This window comes from Enhydra lutris, unplaced genomic scaffold, assembly GCF_002288905.1.
Source record: "Enhydra lutris kenyoni isolate GAN:26980312 unplaced genomic scaffold, ASM228890v2 scaffoldscaffold13, whole genome shotgun sequence".
In the NCBI taxonomy this organism is placed as follows: Eukaryota; Metazoa; Chordata; class Mammalia; order Carnivora; family Mustelidae; genus Enhydra; species Enhydra lutris.
The window spans coordinates 46,600,388-46,622,428 of NW_019154097.1; the positions used below are offsets into that span (position 1 = coordinate 46,600,388).

General features: G+C 44.9%; 1 protein-coding gene across 8 annotated transcripts in view; it reads left to right on the top strand.

Annotated features, from left to right (window-relative positions):
- Positions 1-8,102: 8,102 nt before the first annotated feature.
- Positions 8,103-22,041, top strand: part of LOC111145522 (bromodomain adjacent to zinc finger domain 1B) — a 68,687-nt gene continuing 54,748 nt past the window's right edge. For 4 of the 8 annotated variants that reach the window (XM_022500416.1, XM_022500417.1, XM_022500418.1 and 1 more), the window contains exons 1-3: positions 8,103-8,329; positions 17,052-17,168; positions 21,261-21,405. In XM_022500416.1, the coding sequence (XP_022356124.1) occupies positions 8,223-8,329; positions 17,052-17,168; positions 21,261-21,405 (369 nt within the window). In that variant the 5' untranslated portion in view covers positions 8,103-8,222. Of the gene's footprint in view, positions 8,330-8,800; positions 9,573-10,963; positions 11,031-11,579; positions 11,650-14,652; positions 15,483-17,038; positions 17,169-21,260; positions 21,406-22,041 lie in introns of those variants that run through there. The other 4 variants (XM_022500421.1, XM_022500423.1, XM_022500422.1 and 1 more) reach the window with 4 other exon arrangements.

Consider the following 22,041-nt stretch of genomic DNA (forward strand, 5'->3'; position numbering starts at 1 on the left):
TATTTGACAGAGATCACAAGCAGGCAGAGAGGCAGGCAAAGAGAGAGAGGGGAGGGGTAAGCAGGAGAGAGCCTGATGCGGGGCTCGATCCCAGGACCCTGGGATCATGACCTGAGCTGAAGGCAGAGGCTTTAACCCACTGAGCCACCCAGGCGCCCCACAAAGGGATCTTCTGGTAGAAATGATTTGGAGACCCGCTTTGAAGTGGTCATGCAGTCTTGATTTATATTTCTGTCCCTGTGTACAGTGAATTCAGCCAATGTTTGCTGTGTCTCCAGGTCCTCAGGAGGCACTCATGAATGTTTTTTTTTACTTTTTTTATATTGTGGTAAAATGTACGTAACATAAAATTTACCATTTTAACCACTTGGAAGTACACAGCTCAGTGGCACTAAGTACATTCACGATACTGTGCAGTCATCACACAGAGGCCAGGAATCCTGTTCCTCGGGAGACCACCTGGCGAGGGAGTAGACCTGCCTAGAACCTCCTAGAGCGCAGTGGAGTATAGGTGCTGGCGTGAAGCCCACAAAGGAGCATGTGGGATGATGAAAAAGATGTTCCGGAAACCATCCTCTTCTCTGGCTGACTTCCACTTTAGCACCGCCCCTCACTGATACTCTAAGAAACCAGGCTAGCAGTCTCCAGCAGCATCCCAGAATCTTGATGGGAGTAAGTAAGGGTTAGAGAAGAAAAAGAGAAGAGGAAGCGTCAAGCAATGACTGCAGATTATTTGCAAATAATTCAGAAAACTCTCTCTGAAAATCAGTAGGCCCGATGCATAGGCACATTCGATTATTAAGAAAAATAGATACGAGCCCACGAACTAAATTCACTGAATACGAGTAAGCACAGAAGAGCAGCAGAGCTCGGATTTTGCCCAGGAGAATGTGGGAGTTCGGAAAAGTTGAGGCCGCCGGAGCAGACCTCCACGCCTCGGTTTCGGGCCATCCTGAGAAACGGCATCTTTTTTACAAATATTTGTTGCAAGTGTAGTCTGGGTTCTCTGTATGTAAAATACAACTGGTAGACAGGTGTCTGCCTTTCCGGAGCTTACAGTCTGGTGAGGTAGAGAAAAGAGACAGGAGCATGTGCCACGGCAAGGGCGGAGAAGGTAGAGGACTCTGAGGGTCCAGAGGAAAACCTGGAGGCTTTGAGATCACAGAAGGCTTACAGAAGAGGTGGCTGGGCCTTGAAAACTGTTCTCTGGTTATGAGGAAAGACCACTCGGGGCAGGTTAGCACGGGCTAACCTAACGAATGGAGTCCAGGAAGCACGGGATTATGTGTAGGGAGTCACCAGGGAGTTGGGTTTCTATTTTCTCCAACTTTTTTTTTTTTTTTTTTTTTTTTTGAGGGGAGGAAGCAGGCTCCCTGCGGAGCAGAGAGCCCGATGCGGGGCTCGATCCCAGGACCCTGAGATCATGACCCGAGCCGAAGGCAGAGGCTTTAACCCACTGAGCCACCCAGGCGCCCCTTTCTCCAACTTTTTGAGACTTTTCAAAACTACAGAGAGCTGAAAAAGATAGTTCAGTAAACTCTGCCCTTCATCTAGACTCACCAATGATTAACATTTGGCACATTTACATCTCAATACACTTTTTTTCTTTCTCTTTTTTGGGGTGGGGTGAGGTGGGTGAATTAACCTGAAAATAGCTGGCTGCCATTCTCACAATTGAGGCCGCGAATACTTGAGCCCGTATGTCCGAAGAACAAGGACATTCCTCAAGAGGACCAGAGTATCACCATCACACTCAAGAAATTTAACAGTGATACAACCATCGTATTTAATATGAACATATTTAAATTGCCCCAACTCTCCCAATAATAGTAGTAGTTCCTTCTAGCCCCTATCCCCAGACCCGGAATCCAATCCGTTGCATCCAGCTCTCACATCTCTTTCGTCCATCTGTCCGTCCTTCTTCCTTCCTTCCTTTTTTTCCTTCTTCCCTTCAAGATACTTATCTGATAGAGTGAGCGCACAACCGAGGGGAACAGCAGAGCGAGAGGGAGAAGAAGCAGACCCCCTGCTGAGCAGGGAGCCCTACACAGGGCTCGATCCCAGGACTCTGAGATCATAACCTGAGCCCAAGGGAGACACTTAACCAACTGAGCCACCCAGGCGCCCCTCTTTATTTATTTCTGAAGATTTTATTTATTTTAGAGGACATGAGCAGGGGGAGGGATAGCGGGAGAGGGACAAGCAGATTCCCTGCTGAGTAGGGAGCCAGATGCTAGTCTCCATCCCAGAACCCTGAGATCGTGACCTGAGCCGAAACCAAGAGTTGGATGCTCAACTGAGCCACCCAGACGCCCCTAGTCTCCTTTTAGAGCCTTCCTTTGGAAGTGGGTGGATAGGTGTCTCTCGTCATTGATATTTTTGAAGGGTCTAGGCAGTTATTTGTAAAATGTCTCACAAATTGCTTTTAACTATTTTTTTCCCTAAGGATTTCAGGTGAAATTTTTTTGGTTAGAATACTGCAGAGGCGATACGTATTTTTTCATTGCCTGTATCAAGAGAAACATTGTCCTCTTCTCTCATTTTTGATAATGCCAAGATTGATCATTTGGCTAAGGTGTCTGTCACACCTTCCCACCTTCAGGGCACTTTTACATAAATAATCTGTTGGGGGGTGATAATTTTAGACCGTTCATTTAGACCAGTGATTTCAGTATCCACTGATGATCTATTTCTGAATCAGTTACTTCACTGGAGTTTGCAAAGTGGTGAGTTTTCTAAATCTTTCTACATTCATTCACTGGCAGCCTTCAGTAGATAACAGATTTCCCTTCTCTACACTTCTCTCTCTCCCTCTCTGCCTCCCTTCCTTTCTCTCTGAATATTACTACAGGCTCATGGTTTCCCTTTACATTCAATGTGTTCACAATCTGTTGCTGTCATTTTTTAAAAATGTTCAAATTGTCCCAGATTCAGCAGGAATCCCTTCCTGCTGGCTCCTGTGTCCTTTTGATGTGTCCCCATCACTATTTGAGCACTTCCTTACTTTCAGGGACAATGTTCCTGGCTCACCTTGACCTTTGCCAGCCCCAGTCCTTTTCCCAGGAGCCCTGGATCCTTTTACTGGAGAATGTATTTAGAAACCTACATAAACCTGGGCACCTGGGGGGCTCAGTTGGTTAGAAACCTCAATAAACCTAATTTACTGGAGTAGGGGGTTCAAGGGAAGTGGTAGAAAGATTGAAAACAGATCCTGGGGCAGGGTTGGGGGGAGCTTGAAGACCAGACCAAAGAGTTTGGTTTTACTCTGTGGGCTTTAGGGAGCCAACCACTGAAAGCCAAGAGCAGGGGAGTGATTGTAGTGTGCAGATGCCACTGTGAGGAAAGAGCATGGGGGGGACAAATTGGAACATATGATAGGTGTGCACGTACTGAGAGGACACTTAGAGTTGTACCAGTTCAGGGAGAGAGTGGTGATCGGTACATAGAAAATGAATTGAAAAATAGGCTGAAGCAAACCCGCAAAGACAAAAGAAAGGAAATGTGATCCGTCCACCATGTGGATCATCTGAATAATACATAATCATAAGTTTTACAGTGAATAGTGATTTAACCAATTGCAACAATTATTTTTGGAATGTGATCGCGTGTGTGAGGTTTGGGGGAATGTAAGAGGGTTATGTCCTCATCTTCCATTAAAGAAAAGTCGGCAGCTAATACTAAAACTGAGCAGCTAAAAAAACAGCAACATATATGTTCAGAAATATTCAGAAAATGGAGGCAAAAAATTAGTGGAAATAGCTTTTAACCTTAAAAACAAAACTGTCCTTTATTTCACCAGCAAAATGGGTTAATTCAGGAATAGAAAATCACAATTCAGAACCCACAGGTTACAGCAAAACCATAGGCATGTCTACAGAACAAAGAGGAAACCTTGATGGAGAAAAGGGAGAAGTTGGGAAGGCTATTAGGATCAAGCCCATTGGTGGAAACTGGGAGTTGGAAGTGTGGTGGCTTCTCATTGGCTGAATGCTGACTCTCTCATTGGCTTGGCTGTTGCTGGGGGAGTAGGAAAGCTTTCTTCCTGTTGACGGGGTAGTGAAGTATGGGCTTCTTCCTATAGAAGAAGCAATTTACCAGTCTTAAATTGTGAGAGCTCCCCCTTCTGGCCTTCTGGTTCCATTTTAAATGAAGTTACCTTTTACCATTTTTTTAAAAAAGATTTTATTTATTTATTTGACAGAGATCACAAGTAGGCAGAGGGGCAGGCAGAGAGAGACGGGGAAGCAGGCTCCCCACTGAGCAGAGAGCCCGATGTGGGGCTCAATCCCAGGACTCTGGGATCATGTCCTGAGCCGAAGGCAGAGGCTTTAACACACTGAGCCACCCAGGTGCCCACCTTTTACCAATTTTAACACAGCTTAACAATTTGAAAATGGATGCTTGAGGGAGCAGGAAGTGCATGGGGGAGAGTTCCCCATGGCTGCTTTTTGTAGAAGCATATGTTGTTTAAAGTACACTTACATGTTTCCTTTTGGGAACTATGCTCATTTTACCATTATAAAGATATAATTTCAATGTAGTTTAAAACATTTTAAAAGAAGAGGGGCACCTGGCTGGCTCAGTTGTGCATAGAGCCTACTTAAAAATAAATTAAGACATTTTAGGGGCACCTGGGTGGCTCGATGGGTTAAAGCCTCTGCCTTTGGCTCAGGTCATGATCCCAGGGTCCTGGGATCGAGCCCCGCATCTGGCTCTCTGCTCCACAGGGAGCCTGCTTCCTCCTCTCTCTCTCTCTGCCTACCTGCGATCTCACTCTGTCAAATAAATAAATAAAATCTTAAAAAAAATAAATTAAGACATTTTAAAAGAAGAAAGTCATTATAGTAGTAAGGTTGGGCCAGAAATAATAAAGGCCTGAAGTAGGATGTTGTGGGGATGGCAAGAAAAGGATAGTTCAAGATTTCGTGCAGGTAGAATAGACATTATCTGGTTGACCCTGTAGCTGTGGAGCTGGAGAAGTCAAGCCTGAGCCTGTGAGGTTGTGAGTGGGGCACTAAACAGAAATGAAAACCATCCAGATAAAGCAGATGATGGAGGGAAAGAAGATGGTGAGATTGTGGGTTTGGGATGTTTTGAGTTTGAAGATCCAACGGGACAGGGAGGAAAAGACCAGCTGGAACTGTCTGAGCAAGGGTTTGTGTCTGAATCAATGGCGGAGGGTTATGTGGCAGGGCACAAGTCCCCATGACACAGACCACAGAAACAGATCTTGCTGACTGAGCTCATGTCCTAAAACTACCCAGCGGAGATCCACGTAGAGAAATGAGCTGTGCTTCTCTAGACAGTCTTATTCTTCCAGCAAAGCACCCACAGCTGACTTGGAGCAGTGGAAGCTTTGGTGCAGATACCCGGAAACGACACATTTTAATCTCTGCCCCCTTTTTATTAACTTGTTTATTCAAATGTTGGGAAAGAAAACAACGAATTTCGCTACAATTACAATTTTAAGAAGCCTTGAGCATTTAGTGAAAGCGGATGCGGGCTGGAACAATCGGGAAAAGGCATTAGGAAGTGTGGGATTTAGATGCCCAGAGGAGAAAAAAGTACATTTCCGGCAGTTGGGGAATTAGAAGGAAGTAGTCAACTTGGGCCTTGCTCGGTCAAGAGCTTGAAGACTGAACAGGAAGAGCAAACTGAGTAGAGTTTTTGTTGTTGTTGTTTAAAGATTTTTATTTATTTATTTGACAGATTACAAGTAGTCAGAAAGGAAGGCAGAGAGAGAGAGAGGAGGAAGCAGGCTCTCCGCTGAGCAGAGAGCCCGATGCGGGGCTGGATCCCAGGACCCTGAGACCCTGAGACCATGAACTGAGCCGAAGGCAGAGGCCTTAACCCACTGAGCCACCCAGGCGCCCCTCAGTAGAGTTTTGTCTACAAGAGGAGTCAACAAAAATATCAGAGCAGGAAACTGATAGTTACATTAACTTAGTCTGTTCAACTTTTTTCTTTCTTTTTAAATTTGTTTATTATTTTTAAGTAAGTTTTACGCCCAAGGTGGGACTTGAACTCATGACCCCCCTGCGATCAAGAGTTGCATGCTCTACTAACTGAGCCAGCTAGGTACCCCCCGATTCTCCCATTTTAGATCTCTGTCTCACCAACACCAGGGCTGGGTTCTAGCCTATGGTGGCCCCAAGCCCTGAAATGATTACAGTCCCTATTCTCATGTGCAATTAGGAGCTTTTTTTGAAATAACAAAATTTTCCAAAATGTGTTTCTTAATGTTTTGGAGTCCTTACTCTGTGTGTCATCTCCTGTTAGGTACCTGGTCCTACAAGTGTCCATCCCATTTGTCACCTAGTATGTGCCTCTCGAATCTGTCTCCCATGATCTTATTACATTTGGGTTCCTTCTAAGTGGTCACTCCAAGCATCACACGCTGTGACCACGGTGATCTCTTCCTTTGCCACTCTGATCTCTTGATACTTTCCACCTCAACACCTCTGAAGTTTTAGGTCTGTTGTCCTGAATTTACCAACTCGGCCCTGCTGCTCCTTCTGCCGAGAACATACATCTCTCATTTCTCTGCCTAGGGAAAGCGCTACTTATCTTTTCACAATCAACTCAAATGCTCTGTCTTCTGAGGTTGCTCCTAATCCTCCTAGAAGAAAAGACTACTGAAGAAGGACATTTCTCCCATCTCTGCTAAGGGTTCAGAGGCGCCTCCATAGCGATGGTGTCTGACCTGGAACTTAACACTTTACTGGGGTTGGGGGAGGGGGGATACTCTCACCTCAAAATGAGAAGGAGAGAAGGGCCTGGCACTGGCATGTGCCACGGCTTTCAGGGACACCTCAAAGTCTAGCTCTGTTCAAGGACAGGCTGGAAGGTAGGTACATTCTGAGGTCAGTGATCTTTGCACCAAAGGGGAGGATTTACTAGAGAGAGAATTATGGAGCACTACGTGGTGCAGTCTGCTTGGAGAAACGGCTGGAATGTCCTCACTCTCCCGGCCTTCAGTGCTGACTTCCTACTGTGCACTTTGCAGAGCCAGGATCACAGTCCTGTCCTACTTGGGCCTCTTATTTGCTCAGGGCAGGCTCTCATTTTCTCTCCTCTGCAGCTCCCAGTACAGGGCCCTGAACGCTGGAAGTGCCAGCAAAGGCTACCCGAATTAATGGGTATATTTTTAATAGGTACGCCCTTGAATATATTTTTCCAAAGAAGCTTGTCTATTATCTTTTTCCGCCAAGCTCCTAAAAACAAGCATCATACTCATACCCAGGTCTCAACCTCACTCTCTTCCAGAAGTTAACTTTGGGGTGAGCAATACTGAGGCTCCAGCGGTCCTTCAGCAGAACCTTCGCGGGGATACGGTCCTGGGTTTCTTCCCGCCAACGCCTCCTCCCTTCCGCCCCACCCGCGCATCCCCGGGCGTGGCCGAGCGCGGCGCCTTTAAGGAGGGGGCGGAGCACAAGTGGAAAGACAAAGCCCCTGGCCGCGCGCTCCCCCTCCCCCTCCGGCGCACCACACGGACAGTAGTGCCCGGATGTCGGTGTCGCCGTCGGTGACAGATGGCGCAGTGTCTGTATATGTTAAGGGGCTTCTCTAGCCTGACCTCTTTGAATTCCAGGCCTTTCAGTCCCCCGCTGTCCCCCATTTTCAACTCCGCCGCTGGAGGCCCTTAGGCCTCACAACAGCGCTTACATAACGTGACCTTTCACCTCTTCATACTGCCCTCTAGTGCGCTGCAACCCAACTACACGGCCGGGAAAGGGGGCGGGACTCAAGCGCCAGAGCGGCAGCTCCCCTGAGCCAATAGACTGTGAGCCCTGATCAGCTCTCCGCCTATTGGAGCATTCGCCACCGGCGCCACAGGGGAGCAAGTTAGTGTGTGCGCTGGCCGGGCGGGGGGGAGGAGGGGAATCTCCCGCCATTTTTCAATAATTTCCTCCGGTGCAGCTGAGGAGGAGTCGTGACTGCCGAACGCGGGGACCCGCAGCGAAGGTTGGGCCGGAGGCTGCCGGGCGGCGCAGCGGTGTGCGTGGGAGTTCCGTGTCCTCGCGTCCCGTTGCATGGCCCTCGCGCGGCCGCGCCAGCACTGAGGGAGCCGAGTTCGCGCCGCCCTCTCACCCCTCCCCTCCCCCACCCCACCCCCGGGAACCAGGCGCTCGCTCCGGGCCGCGGGGCCTAGTGCTGCGCCGCGGGCTCGCCGAGGAGCCGCCGCCTTCCGGGCCGCAGTCTCCGCCGTTGCCACCGCCGCGATGGCGCCGCTTCTGGGCCGCAAGCCCTTCCCGCTGGTGAAGCCCCTTCCCGGCGAGGAGCCGCTCTTCACCATCGCGCACACTCAGGAGGCCTTCCGCACCCGGGAGTATCCTTTCCAGCGCGGCCGCCGGGCCGCCCGCGGGGTGGGGCGGGGTGGGGCGGGGTGGGCCGGGGGGCTCGCCGGGGCCGGGCGGGCCGCGCAGCCAGCGCCGGTGGCAGCTGTCAGCGCGCCGGGCGCCGGCGGGCCTGCATCCCGAGCCGGAGCTCGAGCCCGCCGTTCCGCGGGGGTGGGGGCGCGGGCCGGCCCGGAGCCCCGCGCCCTCCATCCTTTCCCCTGGCTCCGCACTTTGTCCCCGGGCCTCGCTTTCGACCAGCGGCGCCCCTGCCCCCGGGTGGCTTTAGGCCCGAAGCACGGACGGGAGACGGCTTTCCTTCTGCTGCGTTTTTCTTTCCTTTTAAATTAAACCTTCAACTTAAGTTTTTGAAATTGTACCCACGCGGCCTCGTGATCCGGCTTGTGCAAGATTTTTTTTTTTTTTTGTACGTTTTTACCCGGATCTCCGCGGGGGCTCTTGTGTTGTGTTTTGTTTTCTCCCCTCCTCCGGAGTGGAGACCTGAGGCTGGTGATGAGCTGACAAGACCGTGAGGCGCGTCACCAAGAGCGGATTCCCAGACTTAGGGGAAGGGCAAGGAAAAGTTGTCTCGGAGGAGCCTGCCTTCCCCGGCTCGCCCAGGTCTGAAATGCTGACGGCCGAAGAGGCGATCGGCACGCATTGGACAAACACCGAGGCATGCTTCAAGTTTTCATGTTGCATTTCAGGAATGGGAGACTGGTGTTTTCCAGAAGACGCACCCTCTTCTGATGGCTGAAGGTTCCTTGCACAAGCTCGGTCTTTCCGTTGTATGACTTTGATTTACTTTTTTTCTTTTATGGATGCCGGATTTGAAGCTTCAGTGTAAAAAAAGTAGATTCCCGAATCACGCTTTTTTTAGACAAAGCTTCAAGGCCGAAGGCCACTGTATTACGGAGTTTCATCAGCCCTTTCCTTGGGAAGCGTTGGGTTTTTTAGTTTCTCTCTGCTTCCTTGCCCTCCGTATGGGAGGAGGCGCCCATGCGAGCGATGTCATTTGATTTCATGTCTCTTTGATCCTCTCTTTAATGCAGTCTTGTACAAGATAACCTCATTCTTGTTCCAGTGCGGTTTGTGGAGTTGGATGTTTACGTACAAAAGGACCCGGAAAGTGGGCCCGTGCTGTTAGGAAGGCTCTTGGAGAAAGACAGCCGCAGTAGCATCTTGTAGCTGAAATGGATCTCGGGGATGGTCAGGTTCTCCTGCCTCCTTTGCCAGGTGGGCCCAGAGGGTTGAGGTTGACTTGTTAAAGGTCAGACACTGAAACGATGAAAGTCAGGGGTAGGATGCAGTGCATTTTCTACCTTATCCCTATAAGTAGATCCAGAAAAGAAGGCAAGTTCCTTGTGGTGGTTTGAGGGGAGGTGCCTTTCAGGGACGGGTTCAGGTGGTAATGCGGTTCTTTTTCTTGTCCTGTTAGGACTTTCAGAAAGCTTTGGAGAAGTACTGCACCTCTGCTGAGCACAGCATTATTCTAAGGGTGTCCTCCTTTTTTATTTTTATTTTTGTTTATTTTTTTTTTTAAAGATTTTATTTATTTAGTTGGCAGAGACAGACACAGCAAGAGAGGGAACACAAGCAAGGGGAGTGGGAGAGGGAGAAGCAGGCTTCCCATGGAGCAGGGCGCGGATGCGGGGCTCCATCCCAGGACGCTGAGATCAGGACCTGAACCAAAGGCAGACGCTTAACGACTGAGCCACCCAGGCGCCCCTTATTTTAATTTTTTGAGATATTTAAAAACATCGGTGGGGTAAAAAAGTTACTGTAGGAATCTGCCATATCCTTTTAAAACATTATTTAAATACCATTTTTTGAACACTTGATGGGTACTCACTAATACTATCAGATGTTTATTTTTCATGTCTGGTTCTAGTGTAGCATGTGAAACACGCGGTAGAGACAAGTTCAGAGTCTGGTAGGTATTGAGCCATGTAAAAAATGGTTATAGGTGGTTAATTTAGAACTGGCAGCCCTGGCCTTTTTGTATTCTTTACTGAAATCATTGAAATGTAGTCCTGTATTGGAGGAGGTTCTGTTAACAATGACAATAGAAAATGGAAACCTGAAACTTTTTAAGAGTTAGGTATTTAAAAAAAAAAATTCTTCATTAAAAAAAATCTCCTATGCTGGTATTTAGAACCCTTTTTAACAAAGGAGTTCTTAAATTGCGTTGCATAATGAGGGGGAAATTGCTTCCTTGGGAATTTCTACAAGTGCACGCACTTCAAGGATGCTTTTAAACAATTGTACTGTGTGGTTCGCAGGTTATTATATTTATTAGGCTCTTAGTGATTTCACAGAGAACAGGTATGTGGTTGGTTAACAGCTGCATTTGAAGTATGTTCTTTCTGCTTCTTAATTTATATTTACAATTCTGTTTTTAATAGAATTTGATACTTTAATTTTCTCCTAACATTTACTTTTGATTGCATGTATATGCAATAGCAAATCAGTGAGATGTTTTATTAACTTAACGCTGTGAGTGTTGGTATGTTCTTTGAAGGCATTATTGTCCCTCCTCATTAAACTTACAGTGGTAGCTAGGAATGATGCACACATTTAATGACTGAGTTTTTTATACATTGATGATTATGTTTATTATATTACAGCTTTGAATCTATGGTACAAAAGTTGCTTCCTGGGTTAGTCCTAAGGCAGAACACTGGATCTTCCTTGGTGAGATTAACTTTATCAGAATCATTCTTGATGAGATTATCTGACAACAGGATAATCACAGTGGCTAAAGCAAGATGGGTTTTGAGGGGGAACGGAAGCTACACGCAGCCTGCTGTAGGCTGGTGTTTTTGTTGTATAGCTTTAACTGTCCTCCTCCCTAAAGCTTAGAAACAACTGCTTCAAGTAATCTTTGTAGCCTCAATATATGAGAGCTTTTAAAAGGTGTGATGAGGAGGGGTTGTAAGAACCCAGTTAATCTGGCAGTAGGCAAGAGTGAGTAGAGCATGTTTTAAGAGTTGGAGTTAAATTGTAGTTGCTAGCCAGGATTTTTTACTGGACGTTGGAATAGTGAGTTTGTATGTTGATTTTTATAATTTAATTTCTTTAAAGTTACACTAAGTGAGAGTTGCTTTTCACTTGATGAAGACTGTTCCAAAGACAAAATAAAAAGCAGATTTTGAGTTGGTGCTTTGTCATTTCACATGGAACTCTGAGGGTTATAGTTATACTTGTTTAACCTCCATACTTTTCTGGGCCACTTCCTTTCAGGCTATCAAGTACTTTATTGAAAGAAACAGTCCTTACAAGGCTAAAGAGAACAAAGAAGCAGCATATTGTGGTAAGGAGATAGCTCTTGAAATCACGAAAAAGTAGGTGCATAATGAGATATATAGGATTTGAGAATATCTTGTCGTTTATAACTTACACAACCTTTGGAGAATTGCTTTGACATTTTCTCTGCAATTATATGTGCAACAGTGGCTGGAACATGAAAACCTCAATTGGCATTTGCTCTGAGTAGTTATTTGAGAGTAAGTGACTTATTTTGGTAACCTAAAATCTGAAATAGGATTTAGAGGCAGCTGACCGAATATCCTTGTAATGGGCTTTTTTTCCTCTTGATTTTGACTTTTTTTCGTTCTTTCTCCGGTAATAACCAGAACAGAGTTACATAAACTTAAAAATACCCAATGTTGAGGTTGTAGGAATTCTAGTTTTGAACTTTTGAGATTAATCTTAGATGACTAGTCAATTAAAATTTTTATTGTTAGAGGGCATTCATTGATTCCTAGATGTAAACCTTATTAGGTAGATAGTGTTGTCCAATAGAAACATAATGTGCCAAATAAATAAATAAAATTAAGAAAAAAAGGTGGGGGACGCCTGGGTGGCCCTGTTGGTTAAATGTTTGCCTTTAGCACCGTCCTGATGGGTCCTGGGATCGAGGCCCGCATCACGCTCCTTGCTCAGCAGAGAGCCTGCTGCTCCCTCTGCTTGTGCATGCACGCTCTCCCTCTGAAAAATAAATAAATAAAATCTTAAAAAAAAAAAAAAAAGGAAATACAATGTGAGCCATGTGGGATTAAAGGTTTTCTAGTGGCCACATGTGGAAAAAAAGGTGAAAAAGAGGACAGACATAACTTTTCTTATTCCAGGACCCAGGCTGAAGGAGCAGTCCTTGTCTCTCAACGTGCTTTTCTAGTGGCCAAAAGACCTGGAGAACACCAGGATGGCTTTTTCAGCTGCTTGGTGGTGGCATCTCTCCTGTCTGTCCACATCTGTTCACCGAAGCAAGTCATGTGGCCGAGCCTAGCATCAGTGGGGAGGGGGTGGGGGATGGGCACTACTCCTGTCTGAGGCCTTGCAAGCCACAGGGCAGAGGATGAAGTAGAATCCTTTTTCTGGAACAGAGGTGACTGTGTGGAAAGAAGAGTACAATCTACCCTATTTCAGGGTTCAGGGAGTGTTTCCTGGGGGAAGTTACTTCTCAGTTGAGATCTACAGTATAAGCAGAATGTTGTAGTTGGATAAAGAATAGAGGACTGTGCTTTTTGAAGAGTTTGTGAATTTGAAGGTTCTTGAATTTTAATACTTGGAAGAGGTTTTCTGTAGCTGGAGTGAAGAAGTGGGAATGGAGATAGAACTGCCAAGTGGGGTTGGACATAGATCCTTGGCAGACAGGTTGAGGAATTTGGTCTTTGTCTTAAGTTTATGGGAAGTGGTTTATAAATCCGAGCAGGGTAGACGCTGACTCTTAGGAAGCTGTCTGTGGCTGCCGTGTTGAGCATGGATCTGCAGCCTGAAGACAAGCGGCCATGAAACTAGGGAGGCCATTATGCAGTAAACCAGGCCACAGGTCTGGAGGTCTGCACAAATTTACTACCCCTTGAGGAGTACAGTAGATTTCAGAAATAAGTTAGGGAGATTTTTTTTTTTTTTAAAGATTTTATTTATTTATTTGACAGACAGATCACAAGTAGGCAGAGAGAGAGGAAGGGAAGCAGGCTCCCCGCTGAGCAGAGAGCCCGACAAGGGACTCGATCCCAGTCCCAGGACCCTGAGATCATGACCTGAGCCGAAGGCAGCAGCTCAACCCACTGAGCCACCCAGGCGCCCAAGTTAGGTAGATTTGATAGGATTTGGTGACTGGGGAGGAAACAAGGATAATGTTGTGGTTGTCATTTGGTTAGTGGGTCATTCTCAGATAAGAAGAGAAACGCTGGAAGAGGGGGCTGGAAGAGGGGCTAGTCGTTTTTTTCCTTTTAGTTTTGCCTGGGAATGGGTGGGGAGGGTAGGAAGTGAGTGTTTAGTTTGGAAGTTCTTCTGTTGAGTTGCTGTGCATATATCGGAATGGAGGTGTCTGTATTGCTGGTGTATTCTAGGGGCCTGGAGTTCAGAGAGGAGACTGAGCTGGTGATAGAAATTCTTGGCAGATAGGTAATAGTTGAAGTTAGGGGAATGGATGCAGTCAGTCCCCCAGAATGAGAATGCTCTTCTGATAGTGAATTTTCAAAGGAAGGTGAGAAAGATAAGTCTCAGAGTAGGAAGCTCTTTTATGGTTTGCAAAAGCGTAATCAGTAAAAAATTATTTGGTATTTAAGGGGCGCCTGCGTGGCTCAGTGGGTTAAATAAAGCCTCTGCCTTCAGCTCAGGTCATGGTCTCAGGGTCCTGGGATCGAGCCCCCCATCGGGCTCTCTGCTCGGGAGGGAGCCTGCTTTCTCCCCCTCTCTGCCTGTGTCTCTGCCTACTTGTGATCTGTGTCTGTCAAATAAATAAGTAAAATCTCAAAATAATAATAATAATAAACTGCCTTGAGGGGCGCCTGGGTGATTGAAATCTTTAAAAAAGGGACGCCTGGGTGGCTCAGTTGGTTAAGCAACTGCCTTCAGCTCAGGTCATGGTCTCAGGGTCCTGGGATCGAGCCCCACATCCCCACATCAGGCTCCTTGCTCGGCAGGGAGCCTGCTTCTCCCTCTGCCTCTGCCTGCCACTCTGTCTGCCTGTGCTCACTCTCTCTGACAAATAAATAAATCTTAAAAAAAAAAATCCTTAAAAAAATTTGGTATTTAAATACGTATTTGAGGAAAAAAGCTTCTCCCTTTTTTTTCTTAAAAGAATAAAAATCGGGACGCCTGGGTGGCTCAGTTGGTTGGGCAGCTGCCTTCGGCTCGGGTCATGATCCCAGTGTCCTGGGATCGAGTCCCACATCGGGCTCCTTGCTCATCGGGGAGCCTGCTTCTGCCTCTGCCTGCCATTCTGTCTGCCTGTGCTTGCTCTCTCTCCCTGTCTCTCTCTGACAAATAAATAAATAAAATCTTAAAAAAAAAAAAAAGAATAAAAATCATGGAACTTGCTCAACAAAATCTTGATTGGTGGAGTGATTTTCAGTCCTGTAGGAGCCAGAGGCTTGCTTCCCAGTGTGAATATATTTGCATTTCAGGGGCCGGCGGGCAAATGAGATTTTAAAGGAAGAAGAACTGGGTTTAAAAACAAATACATTTGAGAAGAAGGATGTTTGGGTGAGAAGCATAAAAGACCAGAGGAGGATTACCAGTGAGGCCAATTAAAATGTTTAAAAATGTTTTGGCTAGCTGAGAAGTGAGGTTCAGAAGCTGAATTTGAATAATGGCTCTGTTGTGGAAGAGGAAGGACTGAACTGAGCAGTAAGTGCGCGGTTGCACTTAGGGACTGAAGAACTGAGGAGGATTCCTTGGTTTCTGACTTGGACACCAGGGTCTTTCAGTGGGAATCACTGTTACGGAGCAAGCTTAGGAGGGAGGGAAGGGGTAATAAGAAAAGGTTGGATTGGAGGTATCATTGAGGCATCCGGGTGATACCACGTAGCTGGCCCTGTAGGTCTAGATCAAAGGAGGATGACTGGGCACATTATTCCTGCCTTTAAAAATAACAGCTAATAACAAAAGCTAAAATTCTTTCTTTAGGACATGTTTGTCTCACATTCTCTGTGATCACCCAGTGAATTTCTTCAGTGTAAGTAAATACTGCGTTAGTGTTATCAGACGTTTTGAATGTTTCAGTCTGCTTAATGATTGTTTCTGTCATTATTTTACCTCCCCGTCCCCAGTGGAAATAGACAAAACCAGAAAACAAACTTCTCTTGTTGATCAGTTACGATCATGTCGCTGTGGAAGGCATGCTGTTTCCTGCCTGTAAGTTTTTATAAATTTTCAGTGAGATTGAATTTACGTAATATTATATGGATGCTTGCCTCCTGGCTTTTGGTGGTACTGCTCTTTTGTTCAGTCATTTAAATAATAGTACCCCCCGCCCCCAGGAAAATAGACTTACTGTTTTGCTTTTGGCAGACCCAGAGAAAGGTACAGTAAGGGAAGGTGCTATACTCTTGGCTAAAACTACTGTTTCTGGATTACTTCTGGATTTTTCCCTGTCCTCTGTCTTTTCACTGATCATTAACCCTGGAAAACAAAGAATCTTCATATATAAACAATGAATTACTTGTTTAGTTGTAAGGTAATATTGCAGACCGGCTGTTTAAATACATTTATGTCAACTACTATAAAAAGCGTCACTTGGAAAGTACAGAGATTGGCGGCTAATTCCGTAGTTGTGGTATCAGTTTATTTTCTTGGTAGCGTCTGTTGCTGTGCCTGATTAGTTAGTTGTCATTTGAATTTGAATGTGGCTGGCTGAGAGTGAATTCTAGTCGGGATGGGTGTGGAAAGTTACCATTTATATGGCGCTAACTAAAGGCCGATCTCTTCATCTGCCTTAGAAAGACTGAACAAGCGTTTCTTAAGCGACTTGTGAGTGTAGTGTTATTGGAGACAACGTAAAGACTGGGTAAATATGGTATCAAAATTATTTTTAGGGCTTTATGGAATTTATTTTTTAAACTCTAAGGACCGGGCGCCTGGGTGGCTCAGTTGGTTAAGCGACTGCCTTTAGCTCAGGTCCTGATCCTGAAGTCCCGGGATCGAGTCCTGCATCCTGCTCCCTGCTCAGCAGGGAGTCTGCTTCTCCTGCTGACCTCTCTCCTCTCACACTCTCTCCCACTCTCAAATAAATAAATAAATCTTAAAAAAAAAAAACAACAACAAAAACAAAACTCTGAGGACCAACCAACAGGTGATTCTGAGGTAGACTGGATGGCTTCTAGTAAATGGATCATTAGTATATGCGCAGGATTATTCCAGACTGCCTGTGAGACTGGGGCAGTCCTGTCTCTCATCTTTCCATGGAGCAGACTCAAGCTTGCTGACCATCTCAGTTGTGTAACAATTCCACATACCTTAAATTCTTATTCCTTACGACTTGTGTTTAATTTACCTTTATATTATAAATTTTCAGTGCTGTGGGAGTCTTATTAAGATGAAACAGGTGAAGTGAAGAAATCTCATAACAAAATACTAATTTTTTAAATTTATTTTTAAGTAATTTCTACATCCGGTGTGGGGCTCGAACCAGCAATCCCAGGGTCAGGAGTTGCGTGCTCTGCCGACTGAGCCATCCGGGTGCCCCTACAATACTAATATTTTATTTGTAAAACAAAACCATGACAAACCATTTTAGTCATTCTTTAGCTTTAATCATTTTATTTGGATTTGCCACTTGAAAACTCGAATTTCAATTTTAGCTTTTTATGCTGTATGTTATAGAAAGGATGCTGTAGTTTTTTCTTTATGTTATAAAGTATTTTATGGATGTGGATAAGTTGTCTCTGTTGCTTGAATATCGTTTTCCTGAGCCACCGCTAACAGAGAGTATGAGGCCCGCCTGGAAAGGTACAGTGAGCGCATTTGGACATGTAAGAGTACCGGAAGCAGTCAGCTAACACACAAGGAGGCCTGGGAGGAGGAACAGGAAGTTGCTGAACTGTAAGTAATAAAAGCATTGCTCTTCTAGCACCATCTTCATATTACTAGGAAGGGGGGAGTATTGACAGTAAAACCATACTTAAAATTATGGGCATACATTGGACTGTATTAGACGAGTACAGTGTGTTGGTGTCTTAGTGCCCTTGCCTAGTGGCATTTTGCTGGTAACAAAGTACATGGAATATATAGTTGTATACACTTACTTAGCTGTTTACCAGGCTCTTGCGTGTTCTTGCTCTATTCTTTTACCTTGACAATACTCTGGAAATGTAGGTTTTGTTTTGCTTTGTTTTTTTAAAGAGAGCGAGTACATGCATGAGGGGTATAGAAGGGCAGAGGGAGAAGGAGAGAATCTTAAGCAGGCTACATGCTCTGCACAGCCCAGTGTGGGGCTGGCGGGGCCCGATCTCACAACCCTGAGATCCTGACCTGAGCCGAAATCAAGAGTCAGGCACTTAACCAGCTGAGCTACTCAGGCACCCCTGGAAATGTGGTTCTGAGCAAAGGAAGTTGATAATAATCTAGAAGTAATACAGAGTCAGCCATTTAGAAAGATTTCTTTATTTTGTGGTCATTTGAAATTTTAGGACAATCTTTCAGTAGCTATCAAAAATAAATACATGGTTTGAAGACAGTTTATCTAAATGGGTTAAGCCTCTGCCTTCGGCTCAGGTCATGATCCCCGGGGTCCTGGGATCCAGCCCCATATCTGGCTTTTTGCTTGGCGGGAGCCTGCTTCCCCTTCTCTCTCTGCCTGCTTCTCTGCCTACTTGTGATCTCTCTCTGTCAAATAAAGAAATAAAATCTTAAAAAAAAAAAAAAATCCATGGGGCACCTGGGTGGCTCAGTGGGTTAAAGCCTCTGCCTTCGGCTCAGGTCATGATCCCAGGGTCCTGGGAATGAGCCCCACATCGGGCTCTCTGCTCAGCGGGGAACCTGCTTCCTCCTCTTTCTCTCTCTGCCTGCCTCTCTGCCTGCTTGTGGTCTCTCTCTGTCAAATAAATAAACAAGATCTTAAAAAAAAAAAAAATCCTGTCTGTGTTCAGAGTACCTACCCATCTGGGTGTTCCCTCAAAGAAAACAATTTGGGGCATAGGAGCATGCAAAAGATACATGAAACCAGGGGTGATAATAAAACAACTCTTCTAGTAATTGGGAAGAGAAGCTTTTTCTGTGGATTTTTCATTGACTTCTCTTGATAGCAGATAAACAGAGAGCATACGGTTGAGTAATCTGATACTGTTCTACTCTTCTGCTGGTGTGAAGGCCCTAGGTTCAGTTGACACCTGGTTCTAGTAATGGCTTCATAACTGACTAGTAATTGTTGGTCCGTTAACCTGGTGTTTGTTCCTTCTTTGCTTGGTCACTTACATTGTTCCATTTTGGATTAGTGTAATTTATGTATATATTTTGTTTTGTACATTAGACCAGGGGTTAGCCTGCCTTATCTGTAAAGTGCCAGTTAGTAAATATTTTAGGGTCTGTGGGTCGCGTGATTTCTGTCTCAGCTGTTCATCTCTGACATAGTACAGTGAAAACAGCCATAGGGAAAATGTAAATGAATGTGAATGGCTGTAAATAGAAGAGAATTTTATGTACAAAAACTAGTGGGTAGCTGAGTTTGGCCCATGGGCTGTTGCCGGCCCTCATAGTAGCTTGTAGACTTCTTGAGGGCAGGTCTCATGTTTGACTTATTCAGGAATTGGTTATGGTGTTTAGGCACTATCCTCTGCACTATATAAGCATTTACGGCTTGCTCTTTGCAAATAGAGATAATGCTGCCTTTTCTGGGTGTCTTTTTGAGACAAAAAGATGTGTGTGATGAAAATTCATGGTAAATAAAAAAATGGTGACCAGTGACCTACGATAGAGAGTATGAAGAGTACTAAGGAGCAAGTCAGTGATTGTTACTTGTAATATGATTGTGTACCAGAAAACCCAAAGAGAATCAAGTGAAACACTGTTAGGAATAAGTAAGAGAATTCAGTTTCAAAATGTGAATAATGTAGGCTTTTCTATATGCAGACAAACGATGGGAATTTAGAGGCTAGGGACCAACCTGGAGTTGTTAGGGAAAACTTCATGGGGCTGCCTTTTTTTTTTTTTTTTAAGATTTTATTTATTTGACAGAGAAAGAGATGGTGAGAGCAGGAACACAAGCAGGGGTAATGGGAGAGGGAGAAGTAGGCCTCCCCCAGAGCAGAGAGCCTGATGTGGGGCTCGATGCCAGGTCCCTGGGATCATGACCTGAGCCAAAGGCAGATGCTTAACGACTGAGCTACCCAGGCACCCCTTCTTGGGGCTTCTTGAGGAAGGTGAACTTGACAGGATAGTTTGTGCCAAATTATAGAAGACAGGATGAGACATAAATACAAATATTTGTATTTAATTTAGTGAATAGTAGGACAACAATAATTTTTGGACAGGAGAGAAATATAAGATTGGAGTAAGGCTTTGAGATTAATCTAGAAGCAGTGTATAGGGTGAGTTAGAGAAGGACGAGCAGATGGAAGTTGATGCAGGCTTCCTTGGGATAATATTCAAATAGAGAGTCATGGCATTATTGGGAATAGAACTAATAAGATGGCTTCTGTAATTGTTCTTGAAAAGAGGGTTTTTAGCCCTAACTTTGGAAAAACTCTACTAACTTTGTTCTTGAAAAATCATAAAACACGTGAGCATATTAAAGGTTTTCAGAAGATTTCCAGTAAAGAAACTGTAGCTTGGTTTAACCTTGTGGGTTTCAAATTCACTTGACCTTAGAAGCCATTACAGCAGAGGGACGTTCTAAAGAACACATTTGGGGTATGTTTTATGTGATTTGATAGTGAACAGAATATAGGGTGTAATGGGAGGGATTACTGAAAATGTATGGTTTTACAGTTTTTATTCAAAGTAGAAATCACGTTTTTTCCATTTATAAAAGTTATGCGTACTTTTTATAAGAATGTAAGCAATATACAGGGACCCCTGGGTGGCTCCACAGGGAGCCTGCTTCTCCCCCTGCTCTCGCTGTCAAATAAATAAATAAATAAAATATTAAAAAAAAAAAAGAATGTGCGCGATACAGAGTTGATCTAAAGATCTGAACATCACTGTCCAGCCTCCCTGCCCAGAAGTAACTGTGGATAGTGACCTTCGAATCCTGGTGACTGGGAGGCTTGATGGAGAGCGGGCTTTTATAAGGGCCAGGAGAGGCCTCATGGAGTTAGCGAAGTCTGAGGGCATCTTGGGGCGGTGATTAAGCTGGGAGGGAGCATGGTAGGGAAAGGACAAAGGTAACAGCCTTAATGAAGGCAGAGAGACTTCTGTTGATTGGACTGGGGAATGGCAGCTAACTCCATAGGTAAATTGTAAGGCAGTATGATAAGAGATTTTTAAGGCTAGCAGTCAGTTCGAGGAACATTTTTGGGTATAAACAGCACAGAAGACTGGGAGTATTACGATTGTGAGCCTGATAGGCTGTCTGCAGTGCATGAGTGCCACATCGCACTCCTCATTTGTTGCTGTTGGGTATGTTAATTAAAATTCTTCTTTTAGTTTATTAAGTGAAAAGTAGTACTTCATTGTTTTACTTTTGCAAGGACTTTGGGTTCAAGTTTTGGTTCCATCATGTTAACCCTTCCTGATTTATTTCCCTTATTCATAAAGTGGAAATTCTAGATACCTCACAAGGTATTGTGAGACCTTTTAATGAATGTGAATACATAGGAAAAAATTGACTGAGACTTAACACAAATAGAATCAAGATTTGGGCTTCTAGCAAAAAAAAAAGGGTGGGGGTAAGGATACAAGTAAATAATTCACACCTAAAAAGGAAAATCTCCTATATAAACAAATGGGAAAATGTTCAGCCTTACAGATGATGTGCCTATTAATTTTATTTTCCAGATGAGAAAATTAACCTGGATAGGCCCATCTGACAGAGCTTCCTAGCAGTTCCGCCTTCGTCCTGCATGCCACATGGTTTTAAAGCTTTGTATTCCCCAGTGCTTGCTTATATTTGCCAAAGAAGTGTTTGCACTAACTTGAATTAATTCTCTAGATAGGTTTTTCTGCATTTTCTTGGTAACTAATAACATGTTTGTTTAGTTTGAAGGAGGAGTTCCCGGCCTGGTATGAGAAACTTGTTCTGGAAATGGTTCACCATAACACAGCCTCTTTAGAGAAATTAGTAGATACTGCTTGGTTGGAGATCATGACAAAATACGCTGTGGGAGAAGAGTGTGATTTTGAGGTAAGCCCATTTTTTTGGGGGTACGATTTGACTCACTAGCCATACATTAAGATTAGAGCTTCCAGCATAGATCACAGAGTGTGGTTCTGTTTGTAAAACTGTTACGTTTGAAGTCTGCTTTACTTAGTATCAGATATTGTAAGGAACTGTTAGAACTATAGTGTAGGAATATAACAAATTTTAGAACTGTATTCATTGTTGGGAATGTTTAACATTATGTTAGTATTATGGTAATTGTTGGGGCACCTGGGTGGCTCAGTCATTTAATCGTCTGCCTTTGGCTCAGGTCATGATCCCAAGGTCCTGGGATCAAGTCCCCAGTCCAGCTCCCTGCTTAGTGAGGAGTCTGCTTGTCCCTCTCCCTTTGCCCCCCTGCCCCTCCCCCCGCTTGTGCACTCTTTCTTGCTCACATGCTCTATCTCTCACAAATAAAATCTTTTTTAAAAAATTTTTATTATTTATTTGACAGAGATTACAAGTAGGCAGAGAGGTGGCAGAGAGAGGGGGGGAAGCAGGCTCCCCGCTGAGCAAAGAGCCCAAGGTGGGGCTCGATCCTAGGACACTGAGATCATGACCTGAGCTAAAGGCAGAGGCTTAACCTACCGAGCTACCATGTGCTCCTCTTTTTTTTTTTTT